A 14,248-nucleotide genomic window follows, 5' to 3' on the forward strand; every position below is an offset into this window, starting at 1 on the left:
AAAAAAAAAAAAAAAAAAAAAAAAAAAAATATATATATATATATATATATGTGGACATATATAAAGTTTAGACAAAAATATTACAAAACAATAATGACCTTTCTATATGAAATTTACTCTATTTCATTATAGTCCACATATATAAAGATATATATATATATATATATTCCTGACACATCTTATAGATATATCTATGTGTGTATATATATATATGTATATAGTCCTGACCCATTAAATGATTTCATGAATCACTAAATAATTGCAACCCACAATTTAAAGAGCACTAGAAACATACCCCAGAACACTAAGTAAAATATGAAATCAAAGGACATGATTTAAGTCAAAGAGAAGCTAACTTACTAAAAAACTTAAAAGCCTAAATTTCAGATATCAGAGTCAACATGGACCATTCCACCCAAGGGGGTTCACAAGCCCTAAGAGCAGAGTGAATAATCAGATTGGTTTATTTCTAAGAACCAGATATTGGTGGCCCAGGTCCTTCAATATTGATTATATTAAACGGATGTAAGATGTCTAAAACTTTGTCTTGCCCCAGGTATAGGTATAGGGGATAAAGATGCTAAAATACCATTGCAGAGACCTCTGTCTTCATATTTGTTGTCTTTTAGAAACTGTCAGTTCCTCCTTTTCATTTGTCAGCAGATGACTATTGTCTAACCCGTCAAACCTTAGACATCTAATACGTATTTAATCTATAGTCAATTTTAATGCATTTGGTACATACTGAAAGGTATAGGCATTTTAGAAGTGTTGCATCACAATCAGACAAACCAGAATAATATATATATAAACATAAAGTTATATATATGTAATTTTATAAATTATATAAATTATGTTTATAAATTATGAACATAAGAGTCAATTCAGGCCTTCAAGGCAGTTTTAGGTAAATTTTTCTCAGACATATAAAAATATTTTATTGAGTTTTCAAGATGCTAGTAATACAGATGATTGAGAGTAATTGATGGCATTAGTTTCTATAAAAATCTAGCTTGGGGGCTTCCCTGGTGGCGCAGTGGTTGAGAGTCCGCCTGCCCATGCAGGGGACACGGGTTCGTGCCCCGGTCTGGAAGGATCCCACTTGCCGCGGAGCGGCTGGGCCCGGGAGCCATGGCCGCTGAGCCTGCGCATCCGGAGCCTGTGCTCCGCAACGGGAGAGGCCACAACAGTGAGAGGCCCACGTACTGCAAAAAAAAAAAAAAAAATCTAGTTTGCTAATCAAAGCAACTTTCATTTTATTTTGATATGTTAAATATATAAGGTTGATATTAATTGTAACTAATTTTAAAAACTGTTACAAGTCATATTTTGGTCTAAATATAAAAGGTGGTCTAAATATAAAACCAAACTTAGATATATACCAATTAATTAATGACCACCATATTAACTTTAAAAGACATAGCAATATTTAAAGTTGAGCAAGATTTTAATAAGCTGTCTCAGCTAATATTTTTTATCCAAGATGAAGACATTTTTCTAGCTACCAGATGTTAACTAAACTTCAGGTTTAACTTGAGTGGTTAATTTAAATTTCAAATCAGGTTTTAAACTTTCAGTTTGTGAGTTTATGCATGCTAAATTTATCTGCATATGTTATATCTTACAACATTTTATTATATGTTAAAATACTGTATTTTATAGGTATTACATTATTAAATTAATGTCACCTACAGCTCTAACAGTGTTATCTTATAGAATAATATGATTATTTTTTAATTTCTTCTAATTCCTCTGGTTGTGAGAAATGAAATTGAGTTTGGCCTGTTTGCAGCACATGAAACTGTTTCATTAAGCTACATTTCCTTTACTTTTCCTAAATAGTGATCTCTCTCTCTCTCTCTCTCTCTCTATATATATATATATGTATGTATGTATATATATATATTTCAGGCTCCAGTGGTTGTGAAAAACGAAATCCTGTTTGACTTGTTTTCAGCGAATGAGCATTTACTCTGCAGTGAGGTAAGTAGGGAAGTATCAACCTAAGAAAAGCCTGGCTGCAGAATGCCTTTGGGACCCGCCCTTAAGCAATTCCCAGTCAGTCAGTTTCATTGCTGTCTTGCTCACCTTTAAGTTCTGGTATAACTGAATATTTCATAAGCCAGACACTCAAAGAGGAAGAGAAGGCTCTTTAATTGAGTAGAGGGAGAACAGGTGGGGAAGATGTTAATATTAGCACTGCTTATGCCCCTGTTCTCCCGCCCATGGACCAGGGTAGCCCAGTACACACCATCTAGGCATTTCTCCTCTGGATCCATGTGCCTAGCAATTGACATAAAGTTGTTGCCAGTCTGGCCCTACATCATGTCCAAGAGTAAGGTGTTCGGTGTTGTTTGGCTTGCTAATGTGGAGAAATCAGGGGATACAGCTCAAATGCAACACCTCATTGAAACAAACCAGATTTTCAGTGCAGCAGTCTTACAGCACGTGGAAACACACCTCCCCACTCTCCACCCGGGGTTCTATCCATCAGAAGCAGACCTGTTCCACTCCCCTAAGGTAGTTACATCAGAAACAGGCTTTTTGATTATTTTCTCCTAAGGTCCAGTCAGAGGAGTGGGGCATAGTCATTATCCATTTAAACATTTTGTCTTTCTGATCTTTAACATCTTGACCAATATTAAAATCAAAATATTTTTTCTTCAGCCAGGTTCTACTGATTACTATAAAATTATCTCTGAATTGTTTTATGTTTTATGGTTTAGTCTAAAATACGCTTATTTTATGAATTCTAAACCTACGTAGACTTTAGTATATCATTTCTCAAGGGAAGTGTAAAATATTTATGTATTGAAATATAGTTGATTTACAATGTTGTCTTAATTTCTGCGGTACAGCAAAGTGATTCAGATATAGATATATATATATATATATATTCTTTTTTATCTTTTCCATTATGGTTTATCACAGGATATTGAATATAGCTCCCTGTGCTCTACAGTAGGACCTTGTTGTTCATCCATTCTGTATATAATAGTTTGCATCTGCTAAGCCCAAACTCCTACTTCATCCTTCCCACATCCCCCTCCCCCTTGGCAACCACAAGTCTGTTCTCCATGTCTGTGAGCCTGTCTCTGTTTCACAGATAGGTTCGTTTGGGTCATATTTTAGATTCCACAAAGGAAATATAAAATAATTCGGTAGTAAAATCTCCAGGTATACAGGAGGATATCTGATTTGTCTTTTTCAATTTCACCAAACTTTAAGAAATTTTCTAGATAACCAAATTAAGGAAAACATAAATCTTATGATGTTAGTCTCAAGTATTTAATCTCCTTACAAACCAGGCAGTAAAACATACTCTGAAGTTCAACTCTCCACTGTTCCTTGCTGCCTGTTGAAAACCCTGCAGTTGGGAGTTTTACTTGGAGCACTTCTGCACCTGCAGATCAACACATGAATATGAGACTTAGAGTAAAGTGTGTGTGTAATTTTAATTCTTTCCTATGTCTCGTTGCTTGTCTAATTGGTTTTATAGACTTAAAGGGATCATTTCCTTCTCAAACTTCTCAACATTTACAGAAGAGTAGCTCAATCCTTTATATAATGTTAATTCCAAAATAAAATCATCATTGCTCTCAGAAACATTGTCTCCCTCTCTCCTCCCTCCTTTTCTGTCACACACATGCACACAACTAATATGGAGGTCAATGTCAAATCACTGACGTTTACTCTGGAAGACAGCTCTTAGCTAAGACTTTTTAGCTTGTATTATGACTATATTTTTTGAAGATAAAAGCAAGATCTATGACCATTCTGTAGGTCAGAAATCAAAATGTGGGATATACTACATGTAGAATCTAACATTACCACTGAAAGTAGATTTTCAACTGTTCTCCCCACCCCCTTTCAAATTACAGTGCCAACAACTGAAAGATAACTAATGAACACTACTGGTTTTTATCTCTAGCTGATGAGATGGATTATCAGCGAAATCTACGCCATGTGGAAGATATTCAATGGGGGTGCTTTGAACAATTATTTTAAAGGGACTGCAGCGGAACCTCCTCTTCTGGTCTGGAAGCCCTGGGAACACATTTACTCCCTGTGCAAGGCTGTGAAGGGTCACGTTCCCTTGTTCAATAGCTATGGAAAGTATGTTGTGAAACTTTACTGGATGGTAAGTTTGTGTTCACATGCATTAAAAATTTGTGTGTCTCTCATATTGAAATATAGTTTTCTTACATGCCGATAATGAAGCTAGTAGCAGATGAGGCAGTTTACGAAGGCTATCAGCTGAGTATCTACTGGGGGGGTGTCCTGCATATGTAATTTGAGATTAAAAACAACACAGTTGTATCCCCTGTGATGCCAGTCCCCTGTGCTTTTTAAACTGATGCTGCGAGGACCATGGAGGGGTGGCCCTCTGCTGCCTCACCCGTCCCAGGTAGGCGGGCTGGGTAGGCAGGTGGACGCACAGGGCTCTCCCCTCTTTGATGTGGCATCAGGGTCATGGACAGGAGAGAGAGCTTGAGCTTGAGCGTGGTCCAGTCCTCTCTTGGTATATGCTACTGACAGGCCTGATCTGATCCGTTTTTTGTCCTGAACTTGAGATGTGTTTTAGTGTTAGCAAATCTCACTCTGACACAGGAAGTATTTTACCTCTGCCTGAAAAGAAGCAAATGGGATAGTAAGAAGCACAAATAGAAAATTCAAAACCTCTTAGTTAATACGGCAAAATAGACCCACACCGCATTTAGCAATGCTAGGTTACATTAAACACCTTTGGGTTCTTAATGGTGGAATGAATGCTCTTTTCTAAAGGCCCAGAGTCACAGGCAGGCCCAGCTACATGATTTGCAGAGCCTTTTGTTCAAAAATTGTTAAGGATTTCAAGACAGTGGTATCAGCACTTTAAACAAAGCATGAGGTCCTTCTGAGTGTGGGCCTCCATGTGACTGCACAGGTCACATACCCATGAAGTTGGTCCTGGTCACAGAGAAAGAATCTTTTTGAACATTTGAGGGCATGAGGAAAGGGGATCATTCCATTCTGTATTTCTAAGAACATGACTTTTTCCTTAATGAGCCGGAGCCATCTGTCTTCCTGGGATGGGGACTGTTGAAAGGCCAATGCTTAGGAATTAATAGGATCACCACAGTGGGAAGGTAAAGAAGGTAATCTTAGCTTCTGATACCCAAAATAGGAGTGTTGTTGTTTTTGATAGTCACAGAAAGACCTTGAAAGTCAAAACGTTGTTAGGAGAGAACATAACCTCCTAATTTCCGTTATCTTCTCTGTTTACCAGTCAGGAGGCAGGTTTGGCTGAGTAGACTTTAGAGTATTAAGTGTGTTCGGAGGAGTGACAGGGAGGATATGGCATTAAGAGCATGGGTACACAGAGGACAGTGTCAGGTTGTAGAAGGAAGGGAAATGCGGGAGGAGTGACGAGGTCCGATGCCTGGGTGTTAGGCTCCACTTCTGCACATTTGCCTAAACTTGAGGTGGGACGAAGTTCAAAATTATTAAGACTTTAAAACAGCATAAGCAGAACATTAAACCAACGCTGTTAGTTTCTCCCCCATCACCCTCCTCTCTCTCTGCTTCCTGACATCCTTCCTTCTTTTCCAGTTTTCTCCTGGATAGGGGTCGACGTTTATTAACACTATATTCCATTTTGCAAAGAATATGTGATTTATTTCTCTTTAACTGTACTGCTTCCTCGGAAACCCAAACCTACCTAGATTCAGAATTGTTTTTTCATGTATTTAGTCCAATTTGGAAATGTCAGTCTGCTGCCGTCATTTAACCTGTGATAGTGTAGTCCTTGAGCGAAGAGGTCTGGGAGTCAGAAAGACTGAACCTCATGTCCAGTGGCTTCTTCTGGTTCCTCTTTGGTCTCACCTGAGGAATGGCCTGTGAGGGATGCTGCTAGACTGCTGAGCACTGAGTGATTCAACTGATTCCGTATGAATTATTTTGCAGGCCACTTGCTGGCACTCATCACTGAAGTGCATGGTCGTATTCATGCTCACTGAGACTTGACAGAAAGCTTTGCTGGCCCTCAGCATTTCTAGAGCCACTTGTAGGGCCATATGGGCCTCTCAGGGTTCCTTGCACGCAAAGGCAAAGGGACCGCCTATCTCAAGAGAACAGGCATGTAATATATCATGGTACAAATACAGGTGACAATAAAATGTGGTAATTACGTAAAAGAACGTAGCAAAGGTCCTGACAAATAGTAGACTCTCAGCACTATAGTTTCCTTCCCTCTTTTCCTGTGTTCTTTCCTTCCTTCTCTCTCTCCCCACTGCTGCCTCCAGTTGTGGAAGCCAAAGAGATGGTTTGTTCTTCCTCCTGCCCCTTGGTAGAGCCAGGGGAAAAGCACATGATCGGCTTCCCAGATGCTCTCTTGCCCAACAGTGGTTCTTAAGTCAAGATGCAAAAATAGAGGGGATGCACAGTGATCATAGGCAACGCTCTGCCTGATTCTCCTGAAATATGACTTTGCTGTGGTTCCTTTGCCCAAACTTGCTTAGTTCTTCTGGTATCCCATCAAACCTGTACATCCTTTATATACTTCTTAAATTGCCTATATCTTGCCTACTTATAAAACAGGTTATTTAAAGTTTTGTTATGGAATTGTAAGTGTTCTTTTATATGTTGTAGGTAATAATATATGTGAATATAAAGAAAGCATTTTTTAAATTGGTCTTTTAGCTATGTGTCTTCCACCCAACTGAGACTTGTAATTTTTATGTAGTCAATTATGTCATTGTTTTTCTTTACAGAGTCTAGGAATTTTTATCATTTAAAGTAAGATACTGTTTCAAGAAAACAAAAAATATTTCCCCTTAGTTTTATTTTAATGTCTGGATCTTTTGTTTTATCTACTGTGAGAAATGAAGAACTGGTTTATTTTTTATTCCAAAACCTCAGCCAGTTGCCCCAGCATTACATACTGAATCTTCTACCTTTTACCCACTGATTTTAAAAACCACTTTTATCATAAACTAATTTCCAATTTGACTGTGTTTGGTTTTGGATTCTATTTTCTTTCACTATCTTCCTTATCCTATTCAGATACCATATTGCTTTAATTATTATGAATTTATAGTTTGTTTTGGTTTTTGAGAATAAAATCCACCTAATACTCTTATTTCAATGTTTTCTTGGTATATATGTTTTTTGAGTAAACATTTTTTCTAATATTTATCTTTGAACACATATTTATAATTATTTATCCCTTATTCTATATATAAAAGGTATGTTTTTTGAGTAAACATTTTTTCTAGTATTTATCTTTGAACACATATTTATAATTATCCCTTATTCTATATATAAAAGGTATGTTTTTTGAGTAAACGTTTTTTCTAGTATTTATCTTTGAATACATATTTATAATTATTTATCCCTTATTCTATATATAAAAGGTATGTTTTTTGAGTAAACATTTTTTCTAGTATTTATCTTTGAACACATATTTAAAATTATTTATCCCTTATTCTCTATATAAAAGGGTTAGTCCTCATCATTGTTTGTTTGTTTTTTTTAATACAGTTTCCTCTCTCTTGAGTATTTTATTTTGATTCATCTTTCATTCAGATGAAGTATGCATTCCAAAGTTTTATTCACTTAGAATATACATGTGATTTATTTGGGGTAACTTAATATTGAGGTCTATTTTCCTTTATGTATGATTCTTATGTGAATGATAAGTTGGTTACATATGGAATACATAGATAACAACCTTTCTGTATTAGAATGCCCGAGTATCTCCTGGGTTTAGTGTTTCAGACACTCATTCTGAGCCTTTACTCTCCACCCTATCTGAAACCCTGACACTCTCTCCCCTGTCTCTGCTTCATTTTTCTCTGTAGCACTGAGTATGAAGCGTCCAGCATCCCATCCACTTAGTGTATTCATTAGTATATGGAAATATATATAAGAAGCTATTACCTTATAGATGTTTTCTTTTTCCAGGTCTTTTGTCCAAATATATATTTCTTGTTTTCACAGTTGGTCCAATCTGCAGTTCTTTTTGTAAAGTAAATACACACAAGCCAAATTACAACACTGTCCTGCTGGTCCTCCTCTCCTTTGGTCCATTCTTCAAAATTGGGACTGTAGTCCTAGAAGGCTATAGAAGAGCACTGATAGCAATGATAATAAATAGATAGACAGATGCAATTGTTAAAGGGACCAAAACAAGAACTTTGCTGTTTCAGAGGCTGTGTTCATGTGATAGATATGGCTACCTGGTTTTCTGGCTGGTAGAAATCTGTTCTCTCTGGGCTAGGAGCAGACATTTCTACCTCTCTCTCCCTAATTCCCAGATGGTGGGGCTGAGTCAACACCTCTTTGCAGATGAGGTGTAATAAAGTATTAGAGTAAATTATTTCCGACAAGATAAAGTATATTGCTACTTTCTTTTCTTGTCCCTTTCCAGACACACAATTTAATTTTTGGTTTTTTTCCTCTTCCAATTCTAATTCACTATTTACATGTATATCCTTTGGTTTTCACTGCAAATATTTAAGAAAGGTGTTCGTAAGAATATTCTTTGTTACCCTCTACTGCTTGATTCAGGATAATGTACTGGAGATACATCCTCTACCCTACATCTGTTTTCCTTCCACTGTCCCATCTTGTACACCTTAAGGCATACACCTCACTGTTTGTTTTCTTCCATTTATTGATACCTTCTCATTTGTTTCTTATTGGACATTGATTTTTTCCTTCTCTGCCTTATTACATATATTCTCCTCCCCCTTTCCTGTTGTCTCTTGAAGCAATCACCTTAGTCATTTCTTCAAAGTAAACCAACCAATGAGAGCCTCTAGGCATGACATTTAAAGTTCAGATTTTTACACCAGCATATTGTTTCTTCTGTAAAAGTTTTTCCACTTTTTCCAGTTTGGATTGTAAGTAAATAGCCTCAAGTTTCTTTGACATCAATCAAAAATTTATTGGGTAGCATAAAAAACAGTATTATAAAACAGAGAAGTTTTCTCTCTTCCTTCACCTGGCAGTGATAACACTGCTACTGGGCCACATGTGGGCTCCTCAGGTGCTTTTCAATGTCAGCATTCCTTGGGCTCCTTGCAAGAAGCAATTAAGTTATCGCTCTCCACTTTAGATACGTATTGCTCTTGGCAGCCTTTCTCTGAGTGCTTTCATTTATCGCTGAATAAACAGAGAAACTCACACCTTGAGACCAATACTTTTCCCCTGTTGCCATCTATCTATCCATATAAAAAACATATTATCTTTTATTTCTGATTAACCTTTGTTAATTAACTTATTAAGTGCTTAACCCTTTAAGCACTATATTATCGTAGAATTCAGAGTGCTCAAACTGTGGGGTGCAGAACACACCAGCATCAACATCACCTGTCATGTTTCCCATACCCCCCACCCCACAGTCTCTGGGCAGAGCCTGCAGTCAGCATTTGAAACAAACTCTCTCCCACCCAGTGACATGCCATGACAAATTATTTTTCCATCATTCAATTACATTTTTCCAAAATGGAAATGTTTTTGTTCTCAGTTCATTATTATTAACATTATATATGCTTTTATTAAAAAAAATCAAACATTGTTAAAATGTTTAAATTAGCCAGTGGAAGTTCCCTATGACTCTGCCTACCCAGACAATCATGGTAAATGATTTCTGTATATCCTCCTAAACTTTTTTTTACAAATATATGTAAACCTACTATATATAATCTATACCGACAGTAAGATCATACAGTACTCATCATTCTGTATTTTTTTTCCTAACCACGGACATTTTTATGCTAATATTTATTGATCTACCTTGCACTCCATTGTTTAAAGATGACAATAACTATAGTTGACCTTTGAATAACATAGGTTTGAACTGCCCAGGTCGACTTATAAGTGTATTTTTTTTCAATAAACACAGCACTATGGTTATGATCTGCCCTTGGTTGAATCCTCAGATAAGGAGGGTCAACTATGGGACCTGAGTATCCCCAGATTTTGGTATATGTGGCTGATTCTGGAACCAGTCTCCCACAGATACCAAGAGATGACTCAATACGTATTTGCTAATTTCATATTGACAGACATTTAAGTTATGACCAGTGTTTTACCAATACAAACAATGCTCTAAAATAGCGTCTTCGTGTATATATTTTTTCCCATTTGTGTGCCTTTTCTCAGCTTTCTACATGTGTAATTTTTCTGTCAACATATATGCAAATTCTTAATTTTGATAAGTATATCCAAGTTACTCGTGTATTTTGTGTGTAATTTATATTTGATACAATTGGGTCTTGTCCGCAATTTTGTCTACTCTGTTACTTCTGTTACATTTTATACATTTCCTTTTTCTGTCCTCTTATTCATTTCCTGAACATTCTGTAGGATTCCATTTTGTTTATCTCTGGTGTTTTTTTTTTTTTAACTATAGTTATTTACAATATTGTATTAGTTTCAGGTGTATAGCAAAGTGATTCAGTTATATATGTATACGTATATTTTTTTCAGATTCTTTTCCGTTATAGGTATTGAAGATGTTGAATATAGTTCCCTGTGCTACACAGTAAATCATTGTTTTTTATCTATTTTATATATAGTAGCGTGTATCTGTTAATCTCATCCTCCTAATTTATCCCTCCCCCTGTTCCTCTTTGATAACCATAAATTTGTTTTCTATGTCTGTATGTTTCTGTTTTGTAAATAGATTCATTTGTATTATTTTTTAGATTCCACATATAAGTGATCTCATATAATATTGGTCTTTCTCTGTCTGACTTACTTCATGTAGTATGATAATCTCTAGGTCTATCCATGTTGCTGCAAATGGCATTATTTCATTTTTTTATGGCTGATTAATATTCCATGTATATATGTACCACATTTTCTTTATCCATTCATCTGTTGATGGACATTTAGGTTGCTTCCCTGTCTTGGCTATTGTAAATAATGCTGCTATGAACATTGGAGTGCATGTATTACATCTTTTAGAATTAGTATCCCTAGTGTTTTTGAGTATATCTCTTTGTATAAATTTTTTGTAGTGGTGGCTCTAGGGATTAAAATATACATGCATAGCTTATCACAGTCCACTAATATCAACATTTTACCTCTTAAATTGGAATGTAACTGCTACCTTTTAGGCCTCTTTACACCCCTCCCTCTTTAGAATCATTGTCTTAAATGTTCCTTGAACACATATTGAGACCCTCATGAAAAATTTTGCTTTTAAATGTCAAAAATAATTTTAAAAGCTCAAGAGGAAGCTAATACTCTATCATTTAGCAATGTGCTTACTCTTTCCTTTGCTCTTTCTTTATTCCTAGTGTTCCACTTTTATTTTCTTTTTTTGCCTTTGAAGAATTTCCTTTTGCCACTCTTTTTGAGCCAGTCTCCTGGTGACAAATTATTTTATCTTTCCTTTACCTAAAAATGTTTTTGTTTCACTTTTATTCCTAAAGAATATTTTCACTCGGTACAGAATTCAGGGTTGGCAGTTTATTTCTTTCCGCATCGTGTGCTACTTTCTTCTGGCCTCTGTGGTTTCTGGGGAGCAATCTGCTGTTCTCCTATAGGTAATGTGTCTTTTCTCATTGGCTGCTTTCAGGCTTTTTTCTTTGTCTTGTTTCTTAGGATTTTGAATTTAACATGTGTAGATTTCTGGGTGTAGATTTCTTTGGAATTATCCTGTTTTGGGTATTCTGAGCTCTATAAATCTGTAAGATTATGTTTTATGATAAATTTGAGAAGTTTTCAGCCATTATTCCTTCAAACCTACTTCAGCCCTACATTCTTTGTCCCTCTTTTTTTTTGGACTCCAATGACATGAATGTTATATATATTTGCATTGTCTTACAGGCCCCTGAGGCTCATATTATTTTTTCAATCTATATCTCCCTTATTGCTCATAATTTCTATTGATATAACTTGCAGTTCACTAATTTCTATCATTTGCATTCTGCTATTAAGGGGTTTGTTTGTTTATTGTTTAATTTTAAATTCAAAATTACTATTTTTTCCTCTTTCATATTTTCTATTTCTTTGCCGAGATTTTCTATTTTTCATTTGTTTCAAGAGTGTCCATAATTACTTGTTGGAGCATTTTTATAATAGCATATTTACAGTTCCTACCTAAAAATTACAACCTGTTATCTTGATTTTGTGATCTGTAGATTGTATTTTCTCATTGAAATTGAGATGTTCCTGGGTTTTGGTATGATGAGAAATTTTGGACAGTTTCCTGGACATTATTTGTGTTATATCTTATGACTGTGGTTTCTAATTAAAATTTCTATTTTAGCAAGTAGTCAGCCTGTTTAGTTTTGGAATGCACACCCTGGATCACTTTTGTGGGCTTTGTTTCAAATCTCAATTTAGTTTGTAACACCTGTATAGTGCTATTCTGTTACCCAGAGGATAGGACTCCATCTCACGATCTCCTTATCACCACCTGAGGAGGGGGAAGTGTGCTTCATTACTGCCTGGGTAGGGTGTGGAAATAAGAGTTCCTCCAATAGGTTCTACCAGGCCAGGCACCTCCTCTTTACTGCAGGAGGAGGATGGAAGTCAGTTCTTCCCACTGACTCTTCTGGGGAGAGAAACTGCTTTGTTAACTTCAGAGCAAGTGCAGAAGTCAGAGCTCTACCCTGAGTGGGAAGGTACCACCTATTACTGCAGTAGAAGTAGGGAAGCGAAGTCAGAATTCCATAGCATTCATATAATTATGACCATTCAGGTTTTTGCTGAAATCTCTGTCCACTGATTGCTCTTTTCTTGATCTTTTGTAATTGTGATTTGAACTATTATTTATAAAACAATTTTTTTATTTTCCTTTCAGGGTGGTCATAGGAGGAAGAGGGTATAAATATATGTAGCCATTTAGTTATTGTGACCTGGAACTGAAGTATGGAAAATAATAAAATTTGAACATGACTGTATTCTAAAGTATCTTTTATTAATCTATGTTTATCTTAACAAAAAGGTATCTTTCTTTACAAGCATTCTATAATTAAACATTGTGATGGTCTTTTAAAATTATGTGGCACTAACACAGTAAACTCAGTAAAAATGTCCAATATACATCATTTACATGCAGTGACCAAAAAATACCAAATGCAATAATAATTCAATGCCCTATGATGAGGTTTCAAAAATTATTTGTGTTTATGTATACATAACATTTCATTTACTCATAAATTTAAAGGAGACAACTACCCAATGTATTAATATCAGTGAAGATTATTATAACCTTACTCAAATTATGTTTTAGATATGTAATGTTGAACATTCATCCTTGTGTATTTTTATGTAACAGCTTTACTGAGATGCAATCCACGTACCATACAATTCACCCATGTAAAGTATACAGTTCAACAGTGTTTGGCAGTCAAAGCATTCTGTATTGAAATATGTCATCACTGATCAGCTGGGAGCAGGTGATACTTGTTAAACTGGTATAACAAAGTTCTTATGGCTACTTAAAACTTTTCCTCTGTAGGAATCCAGATAGCCCCTTTGAAACTTTTTTCCTGAAAATCAAAGGGTAAGAAGGGAGCTACTATTGCTATTTTTTACTGTGGTAAATTATACATAACATTTAGCATTTTAAGCATTATAAATGTACGATTTAGAGACAGTATGTATTTTTACAACGCTGTGCAATCATCACCACTATTTATTTCCACATTTTCATCATCCCAAATAGAAATTCTGCATCCATTAAACAATATTTTCTCATTCCCCTCTCCTCCAGGCCCTGGTGGCCTCTGTTATACTTTTTGTCTCTATAAATTAGATATTTCCTGGTACTTCATGTAAGAGGAATCATACAATATTTGTCTTTTTGTATCTGGCTTATTTCACTGTGTATTCTTTTGGGTCGTTTCACTTAAAATTAGAAGAGAGAGTAGCTAAACACCTGTGACTTTAAACCTGTCTTGCCCTACATCATCCATAAGGAAATAAAGGAAAAGTCATATAACCACTAAATAAGGCAGTATGAGTTCAGTTACAGGTGTCATAAAAAGAAAGCATTTTTCACCCTATTGTTCCTATCTACCTGGGAAAATTATACTGTTCCTTGAATCTTGAGTTCAAATGTCACCTTCTTGTGAGGACATCCCCCAAGCAAAACTAGCCACACTTTCCTTTCTGGTCCTAGAGCATTTTAAACATATTACATTTTATATTTGCCTATATGCCTTCCCTCACTAGTCTGTAAGCAATTCAATGGTATAGATATAAGCCATGTGTTATAGATCTTTGGGTTCACAATGCTTGCGTC

General features: G+C 35.7%; 1 protein-coding gene across 1 annotated transcript in view; it reads left to right on the forward strand.

Annotated features, from left to right (window-relative positions):
- Positions 1–14,248, forward strand: part of ADGB (androglobin) — a 176,251-nt gene that overhangs the window by 39,963 nt on the left and 122,040 nt on the right. The window contains exons 4-5 of the mRNA XM_029223879.1: positions 1,912–1,983; positions 3,932–4,141. Of these exons, the coding sequence (XP_029079712.1) occupies positions 1,912–1,983; positions 3,932–4,141 (282 nt within the window). The remainder of the gene's footprint in view (positions 1–1,911; positions 1,984–3,931; positions 4,142–14,248) is intronic.

Source organism: Monodon monoceros, unplaced genomic scaffold (assembly GCF_005190385.1).
Source record: "Monodon monoceros isolate NGI ecotype Baffin Bay Population unplaced genomic scaffold, NGI_Narwhal_1 Super_Scaffold_15, whole genome shotgun sequence".
In the NCBI taxonomy this organism is placed as follows: domain Eukaryota; kingdom Metazoa; phylum Chordata; class Mammalia; order Artiodactyla; family Monodontidae; genus Monodon; species Monodon monoceros.